Source organism: Lycium barbarum, chromosome 3 (assembly GCF_019175385.1).
Source record: "Lycium barbarum isolate Lr01 chromosome 3, ASM1917538v2, whole genome shotgun sequence".
NCBI classification, from domain to species: Eukaryota; Viridiplantae; Streptophyta; class Magnoliopsida; order Solanales; family Solanaceae; genus Lycium; species Lycium barbarum.
The window spans coordinates 138,083,659-138,106,443 of record NC_083339.1 but is presented as its reverse complement, the minus strand read 5'-3'; the positions used below and the strand labels follow the sequence as shown (position 1 = coordinate 138,106,443).

The following is a 22,785-nucleotide window of genomic DNA, read 5'->3' as shown; positions in this document are numbered from 1 at the left end:
ATTTTTTTCTTAATAAGCAGAATAAAAATTATACTCTATCCATAATCTATTGCTTTGTAGTACAAAATAGAGCGAACGTGAGCATAAATTGATAATAGAACTTGCAAAATTGTAATACTAGTGTTCTTTGTTGTCTGGAAATGAACATATTTGTTTCTTTCCTTTCTAAATTTTGAAATGGTTCTTTCTCTCGGTATGCTACATTTAAAAGGAGTATTAATTGAATCTTGTTTAGTAGGAATTGTCTTAAATCTTGTGAATCGGATGAATAAGTTTGTCACCAGGTTAAAACGTGGACAACCAAGCTCTAGTTCTACTATTCCACCTGTTGCTTCATCCATACCCTCGGAAGTTCAGAGGGATACAAATCCTTTAAATATCAATTTCAATTATTTGAAAGCAGACTCGGCAAACAGAAGGCCTATTGCAGAATATGACGCTAATATACGTGATGAAGTTAGAAGATATTATATTTAAAAAGGACCTTGTCAGCCTATGAATCATGATTTTCCTAAAACTCAGTTTGGGAAGAAAAAGAAAGCAATGCGTCAGTTTTATCCTGGCTGGTTCAAAGGTCGACATTCCAAGTGGTTAGAGTACAGTATATCAAAAGATGCTGCTTATTGTTTGTGTTGCTATTTGTTTAAAAATGAGCATGATGTTCGTGGAAATATGGGAGATGCTTTTACGAAAAAGGGTTATAAGGGTTGGAACAAGGCTAAGGAAAGATTCAAAACTCATATTGGAGAGGTAAATAGCATCCACAACAAGTGTTTCAACATGATGATTGATTTGATAAATCAATCACAATCAATTTGCACTTCTTTTGACAAGCGTAACGAGAAAGACAAAAATGAACTCGACATCGCTTGGGTGCTTCAATTGATGTGGCAAGGTTTCTCTTAAGATTAGGATTGCCGTTTCGTGGTCATGATGAGAGCATATCATCTACAAATAGAGGTATATTTCTTGAACTTTTGCAATGGTATGGAGCCATGGATCAGGAAGTTGGAAGCATTATATTACAAAATGCTCCAAAAAATGAAATGATGTGTTCAAAAATTCAAAAAGATATTGTTGATGCTTGTGCAAAAGAAACAATCAAAGCTATTATTGAAGACTTGGATGGTGATTATTTCGGAATACTGGTTGATGAATCGAAGGATATATCACACAAGGAGCAAATGGCACTTGTTCTACGATATGTTGACAAAAAAGGTGAAGTGATAGAGCGATTTGTTGGTATTGTCCATGTTAATGATACATCTGCACGATCAATGAAGGAAACAATCTATTCTTTTCTTTCGGATCACTCATTAAGTCCATCCCAAATACGTGGGCAAGGTTATGATGGTGCTAGTAACATGCAAGGAGAACTAAATAGTCTTAAAATTTTAATTTTGCGTGATACTCCATCTGCATATTCCACTCATTGTTTTACTCACCAATTGCAGTTAACACTTGTGGCTCTTGTGAAGAAAAATTCAGATGTGGATGATTTTTTTTGTATAGTTACTAATGTATTGAATATTGTTGGAGCATCTTATAAGCGCAGGGATTTGCTTAGACAACATCAAGCTGCAAAGTTAGAAGAGTTGCTCATTTCTGGTGAAGTGCACACAGGACGGGAATTAAATCAAGAACGTGGGCTTCAACGACCAGGTGACACTCGTTGGGGTTCTCATTATAAAACATTACAGAACTTCATTGATATATTTCCATCAATTCTTTATGTTCTTGAATTTGCTGCATATGAGTGTCCAAATTATATCGATAGACTTACAACTGAAAGTCTTGTGGATAAGATTAAGGGGTTTGATTTTGTTTTTATGTTGCACTTGATGTTGGAAGTTCTGAAGAAGACAAATTATTTGAACTGCTCATTACAGAAGATGGATCAAGATATTGTCAATGCTATGGGACTGCTCAATACTGCAAAGCAAGAATTGCAAATGATGAGGGATAGGGGATGGAAATCATTACTGGATGATGCCCTTTCTTTTTGTAATAAGCATGAGATATTTATTCCGAAGATGGATGCTAACTACATTCCTGGGAAGTCGAAACGTAGAACTCTTGATGTTACATATTCTCATCATTTTCGTGTTGGAATTTTTTATCCTGTTATTGATTTGCTGCTTCAGGAGCTTAATAATCGTTTCGACACTGTTAGTACTGATTTACTTCTTGGTATGGCTTGTTTACATCCAGCTAAGTCATTTGGTAATTTTGATAAGAAAAAGGCAATGAGGTTGGCTGAATATTATCCGAATGAGTTTGATAGCAACAAGCTTCGAGATCTCAGTTGCCAGCTTGATAATTTCATAGTGTATGTTCGAGGTTCTGATAAGAGATTTTTCAATATGAAGGGGATTATTGATCTTGCTAAAGTACTGGTTCAATCAGAATTGCACCAGACCTGGCCATTTGTTTATTTGCTTATCAAGTTGACTCTTATTCTTCCTGTTGCTACTGCTTCTGTGGAACGAGCTTTCTCATCGATGAAGTACATCAAAAATGAACTCCGCAACAGTATGAATGATGAATTTTTAAATGGTTGTTTAGTCTGCTATGTAGAGCGTGGGATATTTGCAACTATAAGTAATGATGCTATTATTCATCATTTTCAGAAAATGAAAAGTCATCGAGCGCAGTTGTGATTTGTGACTGCAAGTCTTTTTTTTTGGATCAGACTTGAGACTAAGTCTTTTTTTTTTTGGGATCGGACTTGTGACTACTGACTAGAAGTCTTTTTTTTTTTGGATCAGACTTGAGACTAAGTCTTTTTTTTGGGATCAGACTTGTGACTACTGACTAGAAGTCTTTCTTTTGTATGAAACTTGTGATTAAAAGCCTCTTTTGGTAATGATAATATTAGTTGCAGTTTTCTTTTAGTTATGCATTCAAATAGTTGTGCATTTATATTATGTCATCGTTAGCAACTCATGTTAAAGAAAATGAAGCACCCACGACCCTGAAATCCTGGGTCCGCCACTGCTAATATGGCAATGATTTTCCTGATACTGAAGTGCTTTAAGAATTTGAAAGTGAAAACCAGACAGGACTAGTGCGTCTACTTCCGGTTTGTTTCTCTTGAAAGACAAGCCTGCTCAAGATGCTATTATTTTCAGGAAACCATCATGAGCATATTTTCACAAGGCTAAATTAAAGTTGAAACCGACCCGACAAGACCCGACCCTACCCATCCCGTCATTTGAGTGGGCTACACCTTTTTCAGCCCATCTAAAGTTGGGCTTTTCAGCACAACTCCAAATCTTTGATTTTTTATTTTGCAATGGTATTTAATTTTTGGCCCTCAAATTGTTGGTCTTTAATTTTTACACTTCGCCTAAAACACCTAGGTTCTGAATTCGAACCCCTGCTTAGTCAAAAGTTTTAAAAAAAATTCGCCAGGTAGAACTTGGATTCGCAAAACTCTGCCTTAACTTTGCTAGAAGCAGGCAAACTTCTGCCTGCAAGCCTAACTTTGGCCCGAATCGGCCTAAGTTTGCTATAAAACTCTCCCTTGAGATTTTTTTTTTCTGAGCCAAGGTTCAAACCCCAAACTTGATGGTATTAGGCGAAGGACAAAAATTAAAGACCACCCCAAAATAAATCAAGAAAGTACTTTTGGGATAATTGTTTAGTAAATGTTTTTTTTTTTTTGGCAATTTATGAACTTTTAGATTATGATCTAAAGATGAAAGATCCCTTTTGAGAAAATAGAAAATTATATGAGAAAACGCTAGACGACAGTCTAAAATTTTGTAAGTTATTAATAGTATATGTTAGACGACGGTCTTATATTTTGTCTATAGGATTGAACAATCTATGAGCAAACATTATATCCGAATTTAACATTGTCTAATAGGACAATTTATTGAGGATTATATATGTAACTTTTAAAAATAAGAACAAAATCTAAATAGTAGCCTAAAAAGGGACATTTGCGAAAATCAATCCAATCTAGGAGTCCCTTGGGTCTTCTATTTAATGCTTGTCCTAGTTTTTGTATCTTAAAATAAGCAGGTGTAGTCCTACGAGCAAGATAGATAACATATTTTCCTTGTAATACAATTCAGTGCATGTTATTTTATCCGTAACTATGTCAAAATTTTATATGTAAATCTCCAGCATATAATGTGCTAAATTTTGTGCGAGTTTTACTTAGAAAAATATTTTTAACTGCTAATTATGTGGTGGCTGAACTAAAAGCGGATCAAAGAAGGCCAACCCGTGCCATTTTTACTCATAATAATAAGGGCAAAGGGTCAAATTTAACCTTTAAGTATGATTTATAGTTTAAATTTGCCCTCCGTTAAAGTTTTGGGTTAAATTTGTCCTTTCCGTTTGGATACTTGTTATTTGCTCTTTAATGGATGGAAGTCCACATCACAGCAAAAAAAATTGCAACGTTGGATTGCCACATCATAAAAATTTCCACATCTGATTGCCACGTAATATTGAGTCCATCAGATTGCCACATCATAACCCGACCCGTATATTAAGTCCATTAATATTATTTAAACCCTTTGCCCTTTTTTATTTCAGAAAGGGAGCGATTAGGGTTCTTGAGAGAAAAAAAGGCGACAATCGAGTTCTTCACCAACCTTATTTCAGAAACAGCATTTAGTGATAGTGGCACCACCACACTACTTGAATTTTCTTGTTCCAAATAATTATCAGGAAAACACTATATAAGTTTGTGGGGTTTCATTGAAACAAACATGCAAAATTATGGCTTTGCGTGCATATGCATTTCTACGAATTTTGAACAGGACAGTGGTTTCAGATCTTCTTTTTTGAAGGAAGAAGAGACGAACAATAAGAGCCAAAAATGCTCTGACCAAATGCCATATTCACCCCAAAGTCATGTTTCATCAGTTTGCTTTTTAACACGAGAACATCCAGCTTAATGAAGTAAAGCACAAGCTAGTTCACAGATGCTAAAAAAATTACTGGATCCATGAAACAAGTTAATATTACATGGCAATTTTTTTGCTGTGACGTGGATTTTCATTCATTAAAAAACAAATATAATAAATATCCAAATGAAAAGGATAAATATGACCTCAAACTTTGATGGAGATTAAATTTAAACTATAAATGAATCTTTGGAGGGTAAATTTAACCCCTGTCCCCTAATAATAATGGAGGCAGACCCGAAGTACTATTACTTTATTACAAAATAAAATAAAAAGTCTCGAAGGAGCAAAGTAACGCGGTTGAAGTTACAAATTTAAAAAGAGACGAGAAATAAAGAAATCAAGAAATCAAGAAACAAGAATGGCGCGCGGCTTTCCATAATAAAATCAAGAAGTCTTCACTACCATCACTAGTTCCTCTCAGAAAATGGAAAAGGGAGAAAAAGAAGTAGAAGAAATCACTGAAGAGCAGAGAAATCGGGCCGAAGCCAATCGTCTTGCCGCCTTGGCAAAGCGCAAAACCCGACTCAATCAGAATTCTTGGAAGCTTTTCAAATGCAGAAAGCTCTCCGATAATGTTCCTTTCCGTAAGCCTCAAACCCCATCTCCCGTTAACCCTAGTCCTCCACTCCAAAGGTTTAGGGCCAGGCTTGAAATTTGCTCGTCTGACTCATTCTGTGTTACTCCCGCGCCCTTGGAAGGGTTTACTTATCCCGGTGAAACTAATTGTTTGGAGATACTCAGAGATTGCCTCTCATCTGTAAGAACTTTTCTCAATATTGTATCTCTTAACTGGGGTTTTAGTTAATGTGAATGTGAAGTTACACACATCCTTAGTTTAGTTTAAGACCCCAAGTTTTAATTTCTTAAATTCCGTGCCGTGTCACACATAAATTGAAACGAAGGGAGTAGCTGTTACTATATCTGATATCATGTTGAAGCAACACTAGACTTGGAATGAAAATTTTCAAGAAACAATCCAGAGTAGCATGTGGTGTACCTTTGATATACTCCAATCAGTGACTTCATTCAACGGGGTTATAGTAATGTGAAATCATATGTTGGGTTGCTATAATTTCAACTGATAGAATGGGTTGGGTTAGATTGAATGTTCGCCAAGTTGGTTAATTTGTTTCTGTTTAGTTGACATCTAGTGTAAGTCAACATTTAATCTTTTGCGGGCTTATATGTTCATTTACTCCTTCAATTAATTGGCCAAGGGGATGAAATTTTCGGCCTTTAAAAGTATTGTCAAATTTCGGTTGATAGGAGGGAGTTGGTGTGTCTTTAAACATCCGTGTTCTCTTTGTAAAGGAACATTCTCTTCAATTGAATCCAAAGCTTCCATGTCATAGATCAAGTAATTTTACTGGTAATCTGTTTCTATTGTCACAAAACTGTGAGGTTGTTTTAGACTTTCAGTTACTTGGTTGCCAAGATATTAATTATAGAACTCAACCATGTTGGTTTGTCTGATCAGGTGCCGCTGTCGCATTGCACTCAAACAACTGCTGGGGGAAAGGCTTGTGTCTATCAACTTAGAGACTATGAAGCAGTTCTGAGGTCTCTAAAGAACTTTAAAAGCATTGAATGTGAAGAGATTCCTTGGGGAACATTCAATGTAGTCGAGAGGCTTTCTAATTACTCCGCCGCAGGTCGATGGGTACCTTGTAGGCCGGAGCATCTTCCTGATGAGAAGGTTGATGAGTTGATCAGAAAACTTCCTAAGAGATTGTTGGATATACTTCATCCTTTTCAGCTTGAGGGTGTTCGATTTGGATTGAGAAGGGGTGGTCGATGTCTCATTGCAGATGAAATGGGACTAGGGAAAACTCTCCAGGTAATGCTGCTGATATAGATTATTTTTTGATCAAGTAAAAGGTTTCATTGATAACAACAAGGCTAACTTGGCCGTATACAAGTGAAATACCAAAAGAGGAGAAACCTACAAAATATGGTTCTCTCCAAAAGACACCCAATCCTGCTAATTCATCTTTGCTTGATCTTCCCTTTGTTCAAGTCAAGTAAGGCCGCCGGACCCTTCATCTTGCGTCCATGTAGGCATTCCTGCCCTTGTTAGAAGGGGTCAGTAGTTTATATGGATCTTCTTCATGTTGATGTATGCATAAGGTAAATAGCAGTTTAGAAAGATGGCTGATCTTTGTCGCACTCTTTTATGTACGTAACTCATTGTAGGCTAGATTTTTCTCCATTCAAATATTAGATGCAAAACTACCATGTTAAAATAATTTGTTCAAGTTCTGATACTTGAGCTGGTTCAGTCGCTACTGTGTATTGATATCTGTTACTACATTTGTTTTGTGCATTTGCTGTTTTGTTGTCTCTTTTCCTTTCCTACATAGCCGAGGGTCTATAGGAAACAACGTCTCTATCCCCAAAAAGGTAGAGGTAAGGTCTGCGTACATCTTGCCCTCCCCAGACCCCGCTTGTGGGATTACACTGGAACTGAATATCGCAAAGATTAAGGAAAAAAATTAAATGGTCTTAAATTGGAAATTTACAGGAACGCTTAAGCATGGCTCTAGGCTGATACTAAAGATGACAACTTCTGGGCTGCAGTAAACTCCTCCTTGGAGCTCTTGGTACTGTAGATTGGGGTTGGGTTGCAATAGTAGTCAGGTCTTTTTGTGGATGTCAATGAATTCAATTGTCTTTATTGGTGTTAATTTTATAGTTCTTTTTTCTTTTTTGTATGTGTCTTAATGTGTGTGTGTCTCCCTGCGGGTTTTTGCCTCAAACTGTCTGTTTTGAATCTATTAGTATTTTAAATTCTATACATTCTTCTGAGCTTACATTTTACGCAAATAATTTCTCCTCTAATATTCTTTATCAAAAAATTTCTCCTCTAATATTAACTGAAATTTTGTATTCAGGCTATCACCATTGCGAGTTCTTTCATGGATGAAGGTCCTTTGCTCATTGTTTGCCCAGCTATATTGAGATATTCATGGGCTGAAGAACTGGAGCGCTGGCTTCCTTGTTTACCTTCTGATATTCATCTGGGTACTGTTTTCAAGCTTGTCCACCACCAATAACCATTGCTCTTCCTTTATTTCCCTTTTTCTTTCTGAAAAGTGATGACTAGAGTTGATGCATAGAGAAGTCAGAGTCATATGGTCTTTTCGTTATGAAAGCTGTTGTCATGTATATGTTGATTTAGAGATCCTGAAAAGGTACTTTCAATGTTGGTGGTTCAGCATATCGTTGTTGGGGTTCATTAACTGTTAATCATTAAAGTAGTTGATTTATCTTGTTTTTATTGTGTCTTTGTCTCCTTAAAAAATCTGATGAGTGGACCTTTCATGTTCTTGTATTTTCCCCTTGCTTTCTTCCTCCTGTTTTCGTTTCTCTCTTATTCAAGGTGAAGTGTGGTATTGGAGTCTGATTGACAGTTTGTTTGTGAAACAGACAGAACTTCAAGTGGTGTATGATAATTTGAGCGGGACATACTAATGAAGAAGATCTTGGTGTAACTTTTGTTAGTTTGTTTACTACTGTCCCTTATATCTAGGAGTGAACTGATGGAAGTTTTTTTCAGTTTTGCCTATAGATAGAGTTCTTTTCAGTTATCTAACTGGTATATAGCTCTTATAGTATCAATTTTTTGAATAACTTCTAGACGAGTTGGATGAATTGGTTCCTTAAAGAATGCTGATTTTGAGTGGCAGTGAACGGTTTCACATAACATCTTTTCTATGGCCTGGAAGTCAGGTTTAGTTAGGCAAAAATGAGACTGATTGTCTCACCCTATTAGTTTACCTACTTTACTTTCATAAGAAGAATAAGGATAAGTTTTCTCTTTGAATGGTCTTAATGAAGGGCAAGCTTCTTGGGACTATAACTGAAACACTGAACCCTTGATCAGACTCTATGTTGCATGAATAACTGATTACGGGAGATTCATTGCTAGCTATAAAGTCACAGACCTCTCCCCATTATAATTTGTAAAACAAATAAATCACTTGTTGATATCAACCTAAAGAAAGCATAGAACATGATTCATTAAAGAAAACTGTTTCTTTATTATCCTTGTATAATCTATTTCTCCCCCTTGATTCTATGGGGTTTCTTTTATATAAAGTTCTGCTGGAAAACAGCTGCGTGTTATTAACTATATTTGAGTTCAATATAAACAACAAATATACTGCCGATTTCCCCATTTTGGAATTTACCCAAAGGTATGAGATTCATTCATCTAGAGCTAGCATGACTAACTCGGCTGTCCTTATAGACTCTTTGTCATTTTGTGGTTTTAAGTCTGACATTCATTTTTTTGTTTTCATCTTTTCATCTAGTTTTTGGTCAGAAAGACAATCCTGCACGTTTACCTAAATGTCCAAGAGTTGTGGTGACATCATATACGATGCTTCGTCGTTTGAGGAAAAGTATGTTGGAACAAGAATGGGCCACCTTGGTTGTGGATGAATCACATAATTTGCGTTGCACAAAGAAAGCAAGTGAAACTGAAGAGGTACAAAGTCCTTTCTGAGGAAAAAAAAAAATAGAGAATATTTAGATGACTAAGATCAAGTTATTTTCTAAGTAATTAGTCAAATCAGTGTTTACTTCAATATTTGATTTTGAACTTTTTGTCTACTGAGTGGGATGATACCTATTGATGATTTAGGTATAAAATGTTAGGGTATTGATCCCTAAAAATTTGATTAGTGGCATTAAGAACCTTCAGACTAAATACTAATGTTTCATGAGTCACTTGGTGAAAGGATGAGCTACTATTTTGGCGCTACACACAAAGGTCGCACAATATCTATGTGTTTGATACGTTCTTTGCTTTTTCGTGCTACATATTCCACTGCCTGTATTGTAGGCTAGAGACCCCCTTTCTCTCAATAACTTCCCCCTTTTCTTCGATAAGGAAGCAACAAAATTTTGCCACTGGCCCATGTTCCCTTCATGACCTTACTTTCCTGACTTTAATGCCTCCCTCCTTTCTCTCCTTTTATTACCCATAGAGTCTTCCTTTATACTGTATGTGTAGATATGCTTATATTCCTAATTTCTAGTTTAGGCTCTTCTAGAAAAAGATAAAACTGAGTTGAAAATCCACTTTGCAGTTTATCAGGGTTAAATACAGCATCATTTTTGTTAGAGTTGCTCTATTTTGCAGAGTCAACCTGTAAAAAGATTAAAGAGACACAAATTGCCAACTGGATACTTTTCAATAACGGTGTATGAAGACCATTGAAGCTCTTTAGTTAAAGCTTGATTGGCTGCTAACTCTCAACTCCAAACTTTTGAGGTTGTCATAGATCAAGCTATTGCTGGACATTTACACCTCAAACCTCAAGACTCGCTTGATGGACCCAGAAACAATGAATGATGAACCCACTACAAGTCTACAACTTTTGTATAGTTGCTGATAAAGAAGTATATAGAGTCTCCATATCAAGTTTGGGTGGAAGTCTCAGACTTACCATCTTGGTTCTCTGTCAGATACTACATTTGTCACGAAATAAATTTTCTTGGTAGGTTAGAGAAGAATATAGGTAGAGCGATCTTTTGAGAGGCAGTAAAATTTCGATTAAAGAAGGGGTGGTGCTTTCTCTTCAATAATTGAACCTGAAGTTTATGAGGCATGATGCATCATGCATGACATTGGAACTTTGGGTTGAAATTAAATAAATAAATAAAAGAGTTTCCTAGTAGTGCTTGGACATAAATTTCACTAGGAAAAGGAGTTAGGGTTTAATGAGTAAAAACTATTATTTCACTTGAAATACTCGTCAAAGGCTCAAACCGGTTTCTCAAACTTCAAATTCTCTATTTCAAATTGAATTGAAATAATGGACCAAATTGTGAATCAAAATTAATTCAAATATTTGAAATACTGTGCATTACCAAATGGGAGCCTCATTTTTCATGATTAGTTACTGTACATAGACAATTGAAAAAGTTACTGTACGTACAAGCCTCTAGGGCTTTGGTCTAGTGGTAAGAGCGCACCGCGTGATGTGTGGGTTATGTGGACGTCGTGCATTTGAACCTCGCAAACAAAGGTTAGACAGGTATTTAAGCAGAGAAAGGTTGGGGGTGGGGGGTGTGGGGTGGGGGGTGGGGGAGCAATTATCCACCGACTCTTGAACTGTGCTCTACTTGTGCTTGGGGATTTCTTGGTAATTAAAATTAGTTACTGTACATACAACATACACAATAATTATTGTTTTATTGCATAAGCTCTCTTCTGTTGTTTGACAGATAACAACTGTTCTCGATGTTGCAGCAAAGGCCAAGCATTTGATTCTATTATCGGGGACTCCATCTTTGTCAAGGTTGTAGCGTGTATTGGCACTTTTACTGATGCGTGATTTTTGAAGTTTCCTTTAAAGGCAGTCTTAACATGCTAGTAGAGTTCATTTGATTTTTGATTATGTCAATTTTCTGCATGTGTCAATTACATTCTGATGCTTGTTTCCTGTTTTCCTAAATGTTCGCAGACCTTATGACATTTTTCATCAGATAAATATCTTATGGTGAGTTCCTTGTTTCTCCATTTTCTCTGAGTACCTTTTACTTTGTTGAGTTTAGATGGTCATTAGTTCTCTTCTCATACTTCTTTCACCTAGGCCCGGTTTACTTGGAAAGACTAAATATGACTTTGCAAAGACTTACTGCAACGTTAGACTTGTTCATGGCTGCCAAGGGAAGGTTTTCCAGGTGATTCTTGTTCCTTCAAATATTGAATAAGAGGCCATCCCACTGGAAAATGTTCATGGTTTGGTCTTCACAGGATTTCTCAAAGGGAGTTCGCTTGGAGGAGTTACATGTGTTACTGAAGCAAAGTGTAATGGTATGACCTTGTAGCTCCTGTATTGCTTCAACTCATAGTATATTTCATGATGTACTTTGTTTTGTCCTCGTTTTCCAACTCTCAGCGACTTGTAAGTACATGGTGTCAAACAGCTGATGTCATGTTGCTGTTGGTTGGTTTATTATCCACTATTTCATTTTGACAGACCGAAGATTGCTGTACTGTGGAGTTTGATATTTAATGATGAGCCAGATAAGCTTATATATCTTTTGTTTTGAAACCAAATTCACTAGATTGCACTTTTAATTGGTAAAGCCCATATTTTGTCATTATATTTTCCAATATATCAGGATCAATTTTGCTAATGACAACCAATAATGATTACCGGATTTAATTCTACCTTAGAATTCTCATAATAAATATCCCCTTCCTCCCAACAAATAGCCTATTGATTAATCTTTTGTCTCAACTTACATAGATACATTTATTTTCTGTAACATACTGTACGTAAACGTGATCTACTTTCTGACATATATATTAGACCTTAAAAAAAGAGTAATTGAGAAAGTTGCAGTCGAGGACTAGCGTTTTGGCTCTCGAGATAGTGAGGCAGTTCCTCATGTTTTTCATGGAGGGATGTTATATTCATTCATGTACACAAGCTTGCTATCTTATTACAGAATGCTTTCCGCTGTGATAATGAGCATCAAGTCAACCCAGTTGATAAGCCCGATGCGTGGTGGTGGAGATTGGGGAATAATGGTGTGTTCTCTGAGAAAACTTTCTATGAAAATCTTTTGGTCAGGGAGGGGCATGTGTTTCCATGTAATGCAATATGGAGCCTAAAGATGCCGTGGAAGGTGTGCTTTTTCACTTGGTTAGCCGCAAGAGGGTCGCTCTTGACAGCAGAGAATCTGAGAAAGCGGAGGGTGGTATGTGTCAGTTGGTGTTACATGTGCAAGGAGACAGGCGAGGATATGGATCATCTTCTTCTACATTGCGGATTGGCAATGAGATTATGATGGGATATGTTTAGGTGGTTTGGCATTCCATTGGTGATGCCAAAAACGGTGAAACAGTTGATGTCTAGTTGGAAGAGCGGAAGGAGAAGGAGAAGACGAAGGGCATGGAATGTTTTGCCACTTGCATTAATGTGGGTTGTCTGGAGAGAGAAAAATAGAAGAGCTTTTGAAGGTGTAGAGTCGAGCTTCCCCCAGTTAAGGAGTAGGCTTCGTTCCCTTATTTTCTTTCAGCGCACTCAGAAAGTCCCCTGTTGTATAGACGATTGGGTGGAGTTTGTAGAGAATCATTTGCTTTTGTAGATTCTAACTTTTGGTATACCACTTGTATACAATATGAAATATGTTTACTTGATTAAAAAAAAAAAAAAAAGAGAGAGAGAGAGAAATGCTTTACTATTATTTCTTTTGTTTTCTGCTTCTTTTTTCCCTCCAGATGTTGAAGACTATCTTATTCTTCCTTTGTTTTATATCATCCAGATACGCCGTTTGAAGGAGCATGTGCTTTTGCAGTTACCGCCCTTGCGTCGCCAAATTATAAGTTTGACTTTAAATAAATCAGATATTTCTCAAGCTGTGGCTACCCATAACTTGTTGAAAGGCAGAACGTCTGGGAACAGTGGTGCTAAAGAGGCTGGAAGTGTAACCAATGGTGACTTATGTGCTAAAGATGTAGAGAAAGCTTTTGAGAATCTAAAGTTTGTTGCTGAAGATGGGCAAGTGGAGAGTCCTGAAGGAGTTGATGGTATGTTTTAAATGTCCTAGATTTTTCGAACTAGATTCTGTTGTTGGTGCTATTCCTTGTTCGCTTTCATCCATTTTCCCAATAGTTATGTTTTGTATGAAAAGCCACTAGCAATAGTCAATATTACTTTTTAGGGATACTAGTATTTTTGGTCTCTCAATTGTTGGTAAATTTTGGTTTTGGTCCTTGTGATATATGACTTGACATATATGACCTTCAATTTATTAAATGTGTGATTTTTCCTCTTTACGTAGAAATATATTATAGTTGGACTAATTTGTAGAAGTATATTACCCACAAATATGGAGTCATAATACAAACTTAACATGACACATGGCTAATTAAATAGTTGGACAGTTAATAATTCTAGAAATTTGTGAATGAATCACAAGAAAATGAAAAAAAAAAAAGGCACATTTCAAGTAATTGAAGTTTTAATGTGTTTAGTCAAATATCACAAGAACTAAAACTGCTAATAGCGTTACTTTTTATTTTGCTAATTGTTACCTTATACATGGATCTGTTTCCTTCTTTAAAAGGGGAAGACTGAAGAGAGCACAATTTGTCACAAAAGCTAAAATATGGATACATTGGCCACTTTTGAACTATATCCAAAAAGAGTAATAAACAAATAAAGAAAAGGAAAAGAAATGTAATTAGGTCCTTTGGTGAATTTAAGGGAAAATAATGGCAGTGTTAAGCCAATTGAAACTGATGTGGATTTTCAAAGTGGGAGGAAATACACCTGGAAGAATGTTATAATGGGTAGAAGATGAGACATCATGTACTGTACTATATGGACCTTTGACCATAAAGTAACTATCAAGACCTAATTCAGGGATTGCTGCACTTTTTGCAATGCAAAGGTCGGGTTATTGTGACAAGCTTTTGAGTGTGATTCATGGATTAGAGTTACACGCATAAGACCCTCAGCATGTTATGTTTTACCCCTAGCTCTTATGTGGGTAGTTTAGAAGGAGAGAGATAGAAGGGCATCTGAGGAGGAATAATTTTGTGCATGTGAGGAATAGCCTCTTGTTTCCTATTGGTGCATCCTTGAGTTCCTGGTTTGCATAGATGATTGTGTGAACTCTGTAAAGAATCATGTTTAATGGAGGCTCTCTGCTTTTTGGTATATTGCTTGTATACGAGGGTTTCCCCAATAACAATAAAGTTATTTACCTTACAAAAGACTTACCAGTGAGGTTTGTATTTCTGGAAAGGGTTTTAACATACTAGCATTTTTTTTTGTCTTTTTGTCAGATGATACTGTCTATTGCGGAGCTTTAAGAGAGCTCTATGACGAAGCGCTTGGCATGGCAAAGTTGCCCGGATTCTATGAATGGCTCAAAATACATCCAATCATTAAAGAATTGGATGGTGAAGAAATGATGGAAGCAAGCTGCAGTTGTCATAAAATGATAATATTTGCTCATCACCATATAGTTCTTGATGGTGTACAGGTGGAATCCCTTGTAATGCATGTTAAAGTAGACACCACATGTCTATGTGGAGAGACAAATTGCACTCGTCTTTTTGCTGTATCAACAAAGTCATTAAATTTCTATTGGTTTGACTCGCTCCCATCTTGTGTAGGAGTTTCTTTGTCAGAAAGCTATTGATTATATTCGCATTGATGCAAATGCATCACCCGGTGATAGGCACTTAGCTATTCAATCATTCCAATCAGCAAATGAGGTTTGTAGATTCTGCTCTAGATAATTTGGCATTCATAATTACTCGTCACTAAGGCAGTCCAAACAAATTCCTTTGCCTGCCCGTGTGATACCAAAGTAAAGGCTTAAGCAGCACTTATAATTTCATTGGATATAGATGGGTTTCTTTCTTTTGCATATTGGTGTTGATGGCTCTCTGTTTCTGCCATTAATTTGGATGTAGTTGTGCAGTTGAAAGGAAGACAATTTTGCTGACTTGTTTTGATTTTGATAACCAGGTTAAGATTGCGCTTGTTGGAATACTGTCAGGGGGCTCTGGACTTAACTTGACATCAGCGCAACATGTTGTGTTCTTGGAGTTGCCAACGAAACCAGCTCATATGCAACAGGTGAATCTGTTATACCCCAATATCAACATGTTGTATCAGTGGGGAAAATGATTTACTTAGATCTTACTCTTTATCTTTTGCTCTAGTTCTATTCAGTGGTTGCATTTGGATATACATGTAACGTTTATGTGAAGAGCCTAAGTTGTTTAACGCTTGGATTTGGCTCTCCATGTATGATTTACCTCTTGATTTTTGGTCAAATTGTGCTCAGAGGCATCTCCAGACTATTAGCAGAGGTGTAAGTTGGTAAAAATCTTTCATTGAAACCCTGTTTTTCATTTGTTTCCAATCATATCCTTATATCACCTCCCTGAGGATGTTCTCATGCATGAATGGTATGCCACACAGGGCTCCTGCATGTTTTATATCACAGAAGGGTAAACATGGTAATCCTAGGAAAGGTAGACCTTAAAATTTTCCACGTGGATTGGAAGCTGAAGTGTACCAATATTAGACACTTCTATCAATGGTGAATGTTCCTAACAATAGAACTTCTTGCTTGCTTTCCATTTTTCCTTGCTGTTGGTCACATGCTTGGGGTCCCAGATTATTCTCCATTATCAATGTCAACTTTCAGTGTCCCATTCACTGGTGTATCCTTTTTTTGCAAGATCTTCAATATTGAAGGTTTTTTTATCTTATCTGATTGTTTGATGCTTATATGCAGTCTAAACATTTGTAGGCCGAAAGTAGAGCTCATAGACAAGGGCAAACAAAGGGAGTAAATGTATATATTTTTATTGGAAAGGTAACTTTCTATTTAATGTATATTACGTTAGAGATTCACTTTGGATTTTTTTTCCTGCTAATCTTAATGACTTCTTTCCAGGATACTTCAGATGAGTCTCGATGGCAAGCTCTTAATAAGAGTTTGCATCAAGTTTCATCTACAATGGATGGGAAGTATGATGCTTTACAGGCAGTAGAGGTATTGGAGTGCTCATTCATCTTTGCGCATTGCATGGTTCTTCTTACAAGAATAAATTCTCTATTTAAGTCGAGCCTTGCAAATGCTAAAACCCATGCTTTTTCTTTACTTCAATTTGAAGCCTACAATTTTAACTGAAGAAAATATTGATCTAGAATACTCCTATTACATAAGTCAACTGATGGCTTTGCTCTATATCACATTAGAAGTCTGAAGTAAAATTTGAAGTCCTAAAATGAGAATTTACTTTGATATAGCATCTCACTAAAGAAAAATTACCCTGAAGACTCAGGTCTCCTTAAGAATATCAGATGAATTCTATGATTTGCGCTTCTTTAAATAAGTTAAAGAATAAATAACATATTTATAAACTAGGTAATTTGCGACTGAAAGTTAAAAGTTGTCATCGTGGAACAATTATACAAACTTTGATCAAACAATAAATTTAAATACTTTGAAAAATAATAGCTAATCAAATCTTCCAATTTTTGTAGTGAGTGGTGCGTTTCTGAATCTATTGTGCATGTGCTCTCCATAGGCTGTCTAGATTGGCTTTTACTAGTCTTACCCTCAACAGAAGTGTTATTTTTTCAACTGATGCTGTTTTGCTTTGTTATGGAGGACTCAGATTAGGGTAGAAGGCTAGTAGGTAGTTCCGCCTATGCTTTCATGCTAGTAGTCACAGTATTGCTTTATAGTTTCTTGTCCTTTGATTTCTGCTACTATATGTTATTTTTTGTACTTAATTATCTTATTTATCTGTGGTAGCTATTTCTCCTTCTTTCAGACTGCTTTATCATGGCTTATTCGCTTTTGTTATTTTCATTTTCATACTGCTTTGAATTGCTTGTCCTTATGTGACCTTTTTTGTCATGCCTTCTCTTGAGCCAAGGGTCTTTCGGAAACAGCCTCTCTACCTCTCAAGGTAGGGGTAAGGTCTGCGTACACTCTACCCTCCCCAGACCTCACGCCCCACGCTGTGGGATTTCACTGGGTATGTTGTTGTTGTTGCTGTTTTCCTTTGTTGGCCTTTTATGAACCAATTAAATTAAAATGTCAACCCATTCCTGAATTTTAGCATGGTGGTTCTTCCTTACTGCTTTTCTGGTTCCTGGGTAAGGTTTATGTTGATAGTCATGCATGATCTGTGGAGATTATTTTATCCTCTGAAGGTATTATTTCCTAGTCTAGTCCCCCTTATAAGTGCCTTTAATGATGTGTTCTTTGGTACTGTTTTTTAACCTTAAAAGGTATACGTAACTGACACCTATCTTGTGTAACTCTTGATAGTATTGTTTGCTGCATTTTTCTTAAAAGCTGTTAGTAAGGTCTGTTACCTCCAGTTTACTTTATTAGCATAACTTAGTCCTTAAAGGTCTTGATTTTCTATTGACAGTAAGCTTGGTCTGCAAATAGGTTGCTGATGTTTGTTACCTTGAGGAATTGGATGTCGGAGAAAAGAAGAGTGAGCATTTAACAACTGAGAATGCTGGAAATGGTGAATTTGCTGGAGCAAAACCAACTGCAACTGAAGTCCAACGCATTCAACTAGATTTATATCCTTCTGAGGCTCATCGTGATACCTACAGGATTGATGATAAGCAGGATGGAACTAGCTCATTCTTATCAAAATCAGACCTCCATTATACGGTATGTAATTGCGTCGGAGGGTTGCCGATTTATGTCTACACTACTACCTTTGTACTCTACTCATCTTTTAACTCATGATCTCACTAGCTTCTAATTTTTTCTTCTTTCTTGGTTTCAAAAGATTTTAAAAAGTAACTCCACTTAGATTTAGCTTATGATTTAAGTAATATTAAAGAATTAATCCAAAAAATTGCATGCTGTGCAGAGCTTCAAGTACATTTTTACATGAATCTAGGGTTTAGGTTTATTCGACATGCCTCTTGTTTCTTATTTTGCCTGATCTGGTCTTCTTTGGCTGGGCTTGATAATGGGAAGGCCACTACTTCCACCATAGGGCATGAAGAATCGTCTTGCAGAGCTGAGGTTTTGGATGATGATTTTAGCTCTTTACATTTAATAGATGTTAATGAAGCCAAAAATCAGGACTTATGCGATGAGGTATTACCTGGATTTCAGTTTTTATATCATTGATAAATTAATCATACTTCTAATCTTTTATATTTATGCCCACAACCCTACCCTCTTTCTTCTTGTTTTTTGGAGGTTTGTATGGACCCACACTTACTCTGTTACTCATGAATTTGGGAATGTAGTGTAATGGTGCGTCCCCTGAATTAGAAGTAAATGGCAACATACTTGTAACAAGCAGTTCTATCCAAATAGAGTCGCTCCGTTTTGAGGTAAAATTATATAGCTTTTGTCTTAATTGGCTATCTCACTTGTTTTTCCCTCCAAACCAGCTGAAATGTTGGGAAGGGGTGCAGGGATGAGGGTTTGGCTGTTATGAAAGTCATAATGTTCCAAGTTGATGAATATACATATCAGCATAAAGCTCATCCTCGTCATCATAAATTGCTTACTGCTTGATATGAATGGAACTAATGCACTTTTCCTTGTTTAGCATGTGGTTACAATCTTGGACTCCTAAACTTTATTTGTTGCTTTGCATTTAAGATTATTTCTGCTCTTAAAAATGGTAACAATGGCATAACAAATCAGCATAGACATAAATGAAGGGTTATATTTTGAACACCTAAGTTTTGTTTGGGTCTTGAGGCTTCTTTAGGTTATTGCTTTAGAAGACCTCATATCCAATTAATAATACAGATTTGTTCAGGTCACCTTCCATTGAATGGTTAGCATTATTAAAGAAAGAAGTAATGAATGCCAACTCGGCTTCAAGCTCATGACACTATGGTCAGACTAGTGGTTTCTTGGCCAGTATCCAGCCCCCCCTCCCCACCCCCCTCTGCTGGAGAGGAGGGGGTATACATCTGCAGCTTGTTACGTTGAAAATGAGTTAGTTTTGATTTGAGTTAGTTTTGATTTGGTTATGTGCTTGGACTTCTATGGTTTCAGGTCAGCCAATATACAGGAAGGATTCACCTGTACTCTTGTATTCCTGGAATTGACTCCAGGCCAAAACCACTTTTTAAGAATTTCCGGCCAGAGGAAATTGATCTAAAACAGAAAGTTGAGAAAACAGCTTCTAATAATATCAATGATGATATGAGTTGTCAGTGCGCTCTAGTGGAATTCCTCAAAGAATGGAGGAAGTTGACTGCTATTGAACGAAGGAAACTAATTGGAAAGGCCTTGCAACTTCCGTTATGTGTTGAGTTGTCCTATTTAAATGAAAACCTTAACCACGATAATGGGGTGTGTTATCTTCTTTCTTTTCTCCTTTGGGTTTGTTCCCGAATCATTGGCCTTTCATTAAAGACCTACCTCTGACTATATCTGTTTTTTACTCTCAGGATGGGAAGGTGGTTTTAACTTATTAATATGTGTTGGGGCTTTTCTTTCAGGGACTGCTGAGAGGTAGAAGTAGGAGGAGGACTACACCGTTGCACGAAATTAGCTATCCGTTACCACCAAATGCTGTCTGGAGGAAGATCCATCTTTGTAATGGGAAAGGGAAACAAGAGAAAACATACATGCAGGGTTGGTCCGACAAGGATGAACCACTCTGCAAGCTCTGTCAAACTCCTTGCAGGTGAGTTCAAATAATTATTTTCAGGAAAAAATGAGGACAAATATTTGGGTCACTAATGCCTTGTTGACTTTTTTATGTCCAGGAATAGAAATGCTAAAACTCCTGACTACTTTGAGGATCTCTTCTGTAGCTTGAACTGCAGCGAGGAGTATCACCTTAGAACTAATAATAGATCGATTCGTAATGTATGTTTTCACTTGTATTTTTACTAAAAGTGAGTTTCACCCATGCAAGAAATCATTTAATTGTTGAACCCTGATACTTCTAGGCGCTTTTCGAAAATGAGCGTGGCATTTGCACAAACTGCCAACTAGACTGCCACAAACTTGTGGAGCGCATCAGACCGTTGTCATTTGAGAGTCGTGAAGAGTATATCGTCAAAGTAGCACCAAATTTGGCAAAGCGTAAGAAATTGTAAGTCTAGAGATGAGAATTACATGCCATTCATGTCAAGGTCTTAGGTTTTTCCTCAAATAGTTTTCTTCTTCTGTGTATACAAGTATGTGAAATCAATGCATATGTTTTGAGACTTGTTGTTTTTGGCCTGAATTAAATATGTACTGACCATCTCAAGAAAGAGAAATTGACGAACCTATATCAGTTTTATGTTTCAGCACAATGTGTAGCTCGTGGCCAACAAGGAACATTTCTGTTTTTGGTACATTTGTTCTTTTAGTTAATTCTTTGTTTTTCTCCTAGTGCTAGTTTCATTTTCTTCCTTGTCGGTTTATGTCCTTATTCAACCATTTTGTTTCATTTTGTCCCTTTCTGATGTTATTTTGTGTGTAGAGTTTTTGCTGTAAAATTATGATGGATATGTTCAGCTATTAAGAACGTACATGTCTATCCGAGAACACCACAGATGTGGTAACTTGAAAGAGCACACCCTATCCTAGAACATCCTGACTGTCTATCCTCTTGTACTTTTATTTAGCTATATTGTCTTCAAATGATATTATCTAAGATGCATGGTGGTGGCAGTAGTGAGGCGTTTAAGTGGCATTACAACTAGTCTTCAAGAACATAGAAGAATTCTAGTCTACTGATTTAGAAACTACATACCTCGATGGTTTAAACTTCACTTCAATACTACAGATTAAACTAAGGGAGCTTCTCAGAAGTTTAATTACCTATCAGTTCTCGTATGCTGACCCCACCCCCACCAACCACACTTATAATTAACGTGAATCTTATATGTTAAACTAAGGGAGCTTTTGGGGAGTTTTAACTCTTGAACAGTTCTCATTTGCTTAAACAGAACCCCCCCCCCCCCAACACACACCCACCCCACCCCACATCACATTAGTGTTGGACAAACTAGAAAATTTGGGAAGGGTGGGAGTGGTAGGGCAAATAACACAAAAGAACTATCAAGTATCAACTTTATTTTGCTGTTCCTCAGTGCTCTATGTGCTCGGATACCAATTAATTGTTTGCTTTTGGCAGATTTCGAAAGCTTGTTCGGGACCCTATTGATGGCAATGCATGGCATGCGGATCACATTGTACCTGTATATAAAGGGGGAGGTAAATGATGAGAGACAGTCTTCCTTTTTCTTACTTGCAAATTTTTAGTTCAAGGGTTATCCTCTTTGGAGTTTTTGATAGATTTACTCGGATAATCTCAGGTTCTCTCTACTCTCTCTTCTCATTTCTGTTCTTTGTGCGAGCAAATTTTCCCCTTTCCCCTCGCCCTCTAGCTTCCTCTTTCCACTGTAGCCCTTCAGTTTCCTGACCTTTTTATGCATTACTGATCTACTTTTTCTCTTGAAAATCCATACCCCTATTATCTTATCTTTTGAAATTCTTGCAGGTGAATGTAGGATAGAGAACATGAGGACACTATGTGTTGCGTGTCATGCTGATGTAACTGCTGCACAACATTCAGAACGGCGTTTGACTAGACTTGTGGCAAAGAAGAAACTCAAAGCAGTCATAAGCAACCTCAAAAGTATAAAAAACCCCAAGCAGAAAGTGAATGAACCAGAGGTGTGCTTTTCTAGATTTTACTAGTTAATTAACTTGTAGCTTTATTAACTTATGCTCCGTCGTTAGAATTCTCTTGTGGCATCGTATGCTGTTACTGTCAGATTAAGTTCTTTTTTCTATTTTGCTATTTATTTCAGGGTTCACGGCATTCGGACATTGAAGAGAACAAGGATGAGGATGAACTTCTGGTGAATGTTCCAGGAAGTGCATATTCTATTAGCGCTGCAAGTCTAGAACGAGGAGATTCAGAATTAAAAACTAGCGCCAATGATGTCTTGGGTGAGGCGTGTCATAATGACGTGCTGCCCACTACATAGAGCTTGCCTCAGTCATGACGAGAACTAACTGTAAAATTTTTGGGATGTAAATACATTATTTTCTAGAAGAAATACGGAAATGTGAGTGGCTTTCTGGATACTTGTGATCTATTTTATTATCCGATCAGAATTGGTTAACCAATCGTGCTTTGGGGCGCATTTTGGGAAATTTTCTAAGTGATTTTACTGTATATTATTATCAGGCTACTTTGTTTCAACTTTTTATATATTCAATTTGTTTTAGGAAAGGGTTGAGGTATAGAAGACCTTGTGTATCAACTACATAAACCATTGATATGGTGATCGAGGCACCACATTGCAAAGTTTGGCTAATTCCATCACTTAGGCACCAATGTAATATG

General features: G+C 36.8%; 2 protein-coding genes across 5 annotated transcripts; both read left to right on the top strand.

Moving 5' to 3' along the window:
* Nucleotides 1-264: 264 nt before the first annotated feature.
* LOC132631455 (uncharacterized) lies at nucleotides 265-2,971 on the top strand. Its single transcript, XM_060347031.1, has 4 exons — nucleotides 265-456; nucleotides 523-750; nucleotides 867-1,014; nucleotides 1,096-2,971. Exons 1-4 carry the CDS (start codon nucleotides 265-267, stop codon nucleotides 2,658-2,660), a joined length of 2,133 nt encoding a protein of 710 aa, XP_060203014.1. The 3' UTR covers nucleotides 2,661-2,971.
* Nucleotides 2,972-5,196: 2,225 nt separating this feature from the next.
* On the top strand, nucleotides 5,197-22,687 carry LOC132632894 (uncharacterized). Of its 4 annotated transcripts, none has more exons than XM_060349023.1 (24): nucleotides 5,199-5,685; nucleotides 6,406-6,765; nucleotides 7,820-7,949; nucleotides 9,242-9,417; nucleotides 11,163-11,236; nucleotides 11,402-11,437; nucleotides 11,531-11,621; nucleotides 11,695-11,754; nucleotides 13,215-13,479; nucleotides 14,743-14,954; nucleotides 15,076-15,177; nucleotides 15,434-15,544; nucleotides 16,227-16,292; nucleotides 16,374-16,472; nucleotides 17,889-18,122; nucleotides 18,438-18,560; nucleotides 18,716-18,802; nucleotides 19,482-19,781; nucleotides 19,931-20,118; nucleotides 20,201-20,303; nucleotides 20,387-20,532; nucleotides 21,565-21,644; nucleotides 21,931-22,106; nucleotides 22,244-22,687. In XM_060349023.1, the coding sequence occupies exons 1-24, from the start codon at nucleotides 5,353-5,355 to the stop codon at nucleotides 22,421-22,423; spliced, it is 3,732 nt and encodes a 1,243-aa protein (XP_060205006.1). In that variant the 5' UTR covers nucleotides 5,199-5,352; the 3' UTR covers nucleotides 22,424-22,687. The 4 variants fall into 4 exon arrangements, with proteins under 4 accessions (XP_060205009.1, XP_060205008.1, XP_060205006.1 ...); XM_060349024.1 differs by having other exon boundaries at nucleotides 5,200-5,685; nucleotides 14,743-14,942; XM_060349026.1 differs by lacking the exon at nucleotides 19,482-19,781 and having other exon boundaries at nucleotides 5,197-5,685.
* Nucleotides 22,688-22,785: the final 98 nt, after the last annotated feature.